A 6,000-nucleotide genomic window follows, 5' to 3' on the forward strand; every position below is an offset into this window, starting at 1 on the left:
CAGATATAATTAGAGGGGAGAGGTTTTGGACGGATATACTGTTGACCACGGACAACTACACAATAGAAAGATGAAGTGGAAAGACTGGAGGGTAGATGCAGTGCAGGTAGATCACCCCGGGTGCAGATAAATTATCTGGGCTGCGGGCCGGGGGTGTCTGCAGATAAATTGGATGCTGCAGCTTAAGGTGTGTGGACCTGTGTGTATCACTTAACAGAGATGCCACTGCTCTTCTCTCCCAGTGACTCAGTTACAGGTGACTTTAGCCTCTGTCCAGGAGCTGCTGATTCAGCAGCAACAGAAAGTCCAGGAGCTCACCCATGAACTGGCCACAGCCAAGGTACGGTCCTGACCCTCCGGTCTCTCCCGTCTGTGTGGCAGGCTCTCATGCTTGTCCTCTCTGGCCAGTTCACTGCATACTGTGGGGTCTGACTTGGTCTTTCCTCACGCTGGCAGCAGGGCTCACACTGCACTTGTAGAGACAGGAGGCACTCGGCGTTGAAGGCCGTCCTATCTCCCTGTCACCTCCTGATGGAGGAAGGGAAAGCAACTCTGCCTGAGCCCCCCAACCCCAGGGTAACACCTGCCCCACATCTGGGGGTGGACAGTATAGACACAGAACAGTCTCCGCCTGCGAGGTAGGTCACAGGTCACAGTTGCCAAGGCACTGGGGCAAACCCTGTGGTAATGCCCAGGTTCTCAAAGCCCAGGTCTAGGGGTCAGGTAACCCCAATGGCCTGGAGTGCCCACTGGGATCGACTATGGTGGTTTCCCTGTCTCACTTCCAGAATCTGAGGCTGTCTTAATAACATCAGACCCTGGGTCTTGGTTTCCTCATCTGTGAAGTGGAGCAGTAATGGTACCTCCTCCTTGACATGCTTATAACGGTCCCCAGCTGCAGTCAGCTCCCAGGGTTGCAGGCTTCTGGCCTGGGTCTGTGGGTGTGTGACGGTCATTCCTGGGGCATTGTCTGTGACAGATAGGGCCCAGAGGACAGTGGTCCAGTGACTCTAGGATGCTCGCTGTCTTCCCTGCTCTATCCCTGACCCCGTGCTGCTTTCTGGCTGCTTCCCCCCCCCCCATGCTATCCTGCTCCGCAGGGTTCTCTCTGAGGGAGGCCCTACCCCAGGCACAACTGTGTCAAGCAGCACTCAGATCTTTTGCATTTAAAAAACCAGCAATATGGGAAGCTTACCATTTCCCATTGGATCTGGGGTGCCTCCTGTGAAGAGGTCCCCAGAATCCCCTCCTCAGACACCCCCACCAGAGGGGCTGCCTGCACTTCTTCCTCAGGTGCCGGGTGGCCACCTCCAGTCACCGGGTGCACGCCCAGGGGCGGGTGGCCCATAAAACCCCCTGAAGGCCGGCTGTGGCCCTGCCCCACTCGCTGCTATTATCTTCTGGAGCGGTGGCCTGCCAGTGGCCAGGAGCCATTCCGGAAATTGGAAAACTGTTTTCAGACCTTAACCATTGAGATTAAGACCACATGTTGCGTTTTAAGAGGGGAGGGTGCCCAGGGTTATGCTTGGTGCTTGAGAGCCACTCGAGCTTCTCGTGCCTTCTCTCATCTGTCCTGGTTCTGCCTGGTGCCAACACAGCCTCGCCGGTTCCGTGCCTGAGCCCATGTGTGAAGGCCGGCTATCCCATACACCAGAGACTCGGAGCTGTGTTTTCTCAGCTGTAATATAAGTTTTTATATCTGGCTTCCAAGCTCCTACTGCAGCGTTGTAAAAAATTAAAAAGAAGAGCATTAAGTAATTAAAAAACCTACATAAAACTGAAGGCTGGGAGTTTCTACAACTGTTTTTTTTTTTTTAAAGAGACTGGCTAAAAAGCCCCAGATGTCAGATTTTATTTCTAAATCCTGGCATCTGGCACCATATGCGTTTGGAAATTTGAGTCCTTTGTCGGCCGGTGAGTGGAAATTGCTCCCTTGTTAATGGGCTGCTGCAGCTTTCAAGGTTTCAGAGAAGCCAGAACAGTGGCTCCCGGGCCTGTGCTGTCTGGTGGTCTGGAGCTGCCCCAGGGAGTGTGCGGCGGTGGCGTCTGCGTGCTCCCGCCCCCAGACCGCCCTGTCCGCGGCCCTCTGAGGGGCTTCTCCTGCAGAGGTTGCAGGGTGCTGCACGTCCCCATCCCATGTCAGAGCCAAAGCCAGCTGCAGGGGCAGCCAGGACCCCCTCGCCCAGCCCCCCCCCCCCCCGCATTCTCTTGGACTTAGCACTGGGGGTTCTGTGTCAGGACAGGGTGGTGTTGTCAGGGACGCAGGGGCCTGCACTTGACACAACCTCAAAGTGGCCTCCAGCCCGGATGACACAGGCCCACACGCCTGAGGCCACCACACCTGGACTTGGTCCATAAACACTTCATAAGCAGCTTGGCCACTCAGGGGACCCATTTCGGGGACCACCGAGTTCCTCGTCCCCCTTCATCCCAACCATCTTTGCCAGAGAATGGCAGTTCTCTGAAGTTCCTATGGAAACCAGGTCAGGTTCAGAGGGGAGAGGATGGTGCTTGTCAGAGTTACTGTGTCTGTTCCTCATGGGCCCCCCTGGGGGAAGGAATTGGAGTTAAGTCCTAGGATGGCTTTTTTCTCTTTGCTGAGTCTTCAGAGTCATCCCCCAAGGACTTCTGTGTGCATCTCCCAATGATATGGACCCTCTGGTCGCTGCGTCATTTTATTTTATGTAACCAGAGTACCATTACTACACCTGAATACATGTCACGATTCCTTAATATTGTCAGCCAAACAAAGTTGTAGGAACATTTTTTTTTTTTTGTTACATTTGTTTTAAAGGCAGCATCATTTAAATAGACCCAGACAGGCAGACCGTTGCATGCACAGTGGCAGAACCTTCCCGGGGTCTCCAGGCTGGTGCACAGGAGACAGAGCGCCCCAGTTCGCCCAGGGTTCCTGAAGCCCATCCCCTCCTGCCACCCACCCCCTGAGCATGCCGTGGGCCTGAGGTGGACCCATGCTGACCCTGCTCCCTGCGTTTGACTTTCAGGCAACCACGTCCACCAACTGGATTCTGGAGTCCCAGAATATCAATGAGCTCAAGTCGGAAATTAACTCCTTGAAAGGGCTTCTTTTGAATCGGTAGGAGAGGAGGGGGCTTCTGTTCCGCTCTCAGCCCAGGGCTGGGGAGGGGGCTCGTGGGTCGGGCCAGCTGGTGGGAGGGGGTGCATCTTCCCAGGGGGTCCCGACTGAGCTGCATGGTTCAGGAGTTGAGTGTGGGAATCTCAAGCATCTACTTTCCCTCCCCAGGAGGCCCCCTTTTGTCCCCCTCCAGGGTGACAGTCTAGGTGCCCATAAGAGTTTTGAAGTGTGAACAGTTCCTCGGCCTCATCAAGACCTGGTCGAGGAAAGCAGGACCTTGAGCAGAGAACGTCCCCTCCCCTCCAGACAGGGCCACCTCCTCCTTGTCTTGTCCCGGAGAAGGTCCCCAGAGAGGGCTGGGTCCCTAGTTTGAAGGGTCCTACGATTCAAGGCAGGGGCAGCCCCAGCCCTAGCCTTGCTCTTCCTCTGCCCCCTCTGCAGTGACAGCACCCTCACTGAGCCCCACAGGCAGGGCATTGTCACCCATACCGCCCTCAATGGCTTGCCTGGTCCCTGACCTGCAGGGCACCCAGGGCGGCCTGGTGTGGGCTTCGTGGCCCCACCGGCCCAGGGTTGGCAGGTGCCGTGTATGTTCATTCAGGGTCACAGATGGCGCCCCAAGCAGAGGACCCAGCTGTCCCAGTCACCTACTTCCAGGCCTTCCCTGGAGGAAAGAACGGGTCTTTGAGAGAGGGCTGACTGAGCTCAGGGTTGTCATTAGGGGGACCCTCTGTGTGTCTGAACCTCATAGACAAGAGCCCCTAAGGCCAGGGGACAGAGGGTAGGCGCTGGCTAACCGTGGAGCCAAGAAAACTGCCCACGGGATTTCTCCCCAGCGTTCGTGACGCTGGTGAACGCTGAGTTCTTGGCTGGTGGGGTCTGAGGAAGAAGAGCTGTGCCAGGGGACGTCGGGCAGCTGGGGGGAGCGGGCCTTCGTCTGCTTGGCTCAGGTGGAGATGGGCTGCCTGCCCTATGGCTGATTTCCAAGCCATTGCCGAGAGGCCCTGACCACCCAGGTCCCTCCTGGAATTGGCTTTGGTCTGGGCTGGCTGCTGGCCGAGGGGCCCAGGGCGGGGAAACTGAGGTAGAGAACCAACTTCCCTGCAAAATGTTGAGCTCAGAGGTCTTCTTAGCGCTGCCCTCTGGCTTGGACATCTCTGACCCAGAGCACCCCTGTCCTGCAGTGCCATAGACAAGTCACCCCGTTTTCTGGCCCAGTTGGGTTCCCAGTCTGGCTTCCCACCATCACCTGCTCCTTTCCCGGGGCATGGCAGGCTCCCAGGGGGCTGTCGGCAGCTGTGAGGAGGGCTGAGGCAGTGCTGAGTGGGCAGGGTGCCCTGCGAGCAGTCTAGGACACCTCTGGCTTCGTCTTGGGGGCTCTACCCTCCAAGGAGCCTTGTTTCTGGGGCGGGGGGTAGAGTACAGCCACCTGAGCCCATTCCTGTCCCCGCTGAGCCATGGGAGCTCCTGACCCTGCCCTCCCCCCCTCTGCCAGGAGGCAGTTCCCACCATCACCGTCAGCCCCGAAGATACCCTCCTGGCAGATCCCGGTCAAGTCGCCATCGCCCTCCAGCCCTGCAGCCGGGAACCACCACAGCAGCAGCGACATCTCACCAGTCAGCAACGAGTCAGCAGCAGCCTCTCCCGTGAAGGAGGGCCACAGCCCCGAGGGCTCCACCGCCGCCTACCACCTGCTGGGCCCCCAGGAGGAGAGCGAGGGGGTGGTGGACGTCAAGGGCCAGGTGCGGATGGAGGTGCAGGGCGAGGAGGAGAAGCGGGAGGATGAGGAGGATGAGGAGGACGAGGACATGAGCCACGTGGACGAGGAGGACCGCCTGGGGGTCCAGCGGGAGGACCGCCGGGGCGGGGACGGGCAGATCAATGAGCAGGTGGAGAAGCTGCGGCGGCCCGAGGGGGCCAGCAACGAGAGCGAGCGGGACTAGCGCGGTGCCCGCACTGGGGCGGCCGGGCACCTTGAGCCAGGTGGGGTGCAGGCAGGGCATGGGGCTGCAGGAGGCCCGGCCCACCTGGTCCTGTCGTGGCAGGCTGCACTTCTGTCACCCAGCCCCTCACCGGCCACCTCCGCTCAGCCCCGGACAGGCAGCCTGGACCTTGTTCTCGTGTCAGGCTAAGGGCCCAAACTCTGCGCTCAAGGGCCCCTCAGCCTGGTCCCCTAGGCCAGTGTCTGGTCCAGGGAGTGTCTGCTGAGCGTCCTAGCTAACCTAACACCATGCATGACAAGAGGTAGTTCACCCCTGACCCTCCGGGGAGGAGCCATGTGGACCAGGTGTCTGCGGGCTGCCGCCTCCTGCCCCGTGGCTCCTCCCTTTGCTTCTTGCCAGGGGCCAAGGGCTCTTGTGTGTCCCCACGGCTCTTCCTCTGGCTGAGGGCCCCGCCCCCCGGCTGCACAGCCGGTCCTGCCTGCCTGATGCCTTCAGCCTCACCGTGCCCGTCGTCATCCCAAACAATGAGATCACACTGCACTTCTGACCTCCCTGCCTTCTGTCGCAGCTCAGCTGCGGCCCCCACGGAGCGACGTGGCTGTCACCTTCACGTAGGAGCCAGGCATCAGGCCTTCCTGTCTGTCCCTCCCATCCAGAAGCACATGTTCATCTGCGTGACCAGGTGTAGGCTCTGAGTATAAGATACGGCTGTATATAATTGTAATAAATATGAGTTGCCACTATTTAATTCCTGCCTGTGGCTCCCTGTCTGCTCTCGGTACCCGGTGCCTGGGATGTGGGTCTCGGCTGTGGCTGCGCCAGGTGTGCCCTGGGGAGGACCCAGAGGGGAGGCTGGGGCTGAGCCTGACAGGTGTCTCCGCAGCTCACCCAGAGCCTGGAGGGTGTCCTCCTCACCCCAGTGTCTGTCGAAGGGCGACACTCTGATCCAGGAGGAGAAGG

The 6,000-nt window shown here is 59.0% G+C and overlaps 1 protein-coding gene across 1 annotated transcript in view; it reads left to right on the top strand.

Moving 5' to 3' along the window:
* The window catches only part of PEX14 (peroxisomal biogenesis factor 14), a 135,584-nt gene extending 129,796 nt beyond the window's left edge, over positions 1–5,788 (top strand). The window contains exons 7-9 of the mRNA XM_066375043.1: positions 243–340; positions 3,006–3,097; positions 4,593–5,788. Of these exons, the coding sequence (XP_066231140.1) occupies positions 243–340; positions 3,006–3,097; positions 4,593–5,040 (638 nt within the window). The 3' untranslated portion in view covers positions 5,041–5,788. The remainder of the gene's footprint in view (positions 1–242; positions 341–3,005; positions 3,098–4,592) is intronic.
* Positions 5,789–6,000: the final 212 nt, after the last annotated feature.

Source organism: Saccopteryx leptura, chromosome 3, assembly GCF_036850995.1.
Source record: "Saccopteryx leptura isolate mSacLep1 chromosome 3, mSacLep1_pri_phased_curated, whole genome shotgun sequence".
Classification (NCBI taxonomy): domain Eukaryota; kingdom Metazoa; phylum Chordata; class Mammalia; order Chiroptera; family Emballonuridae; genus Saccopteryx; species Saccopteryx leptura.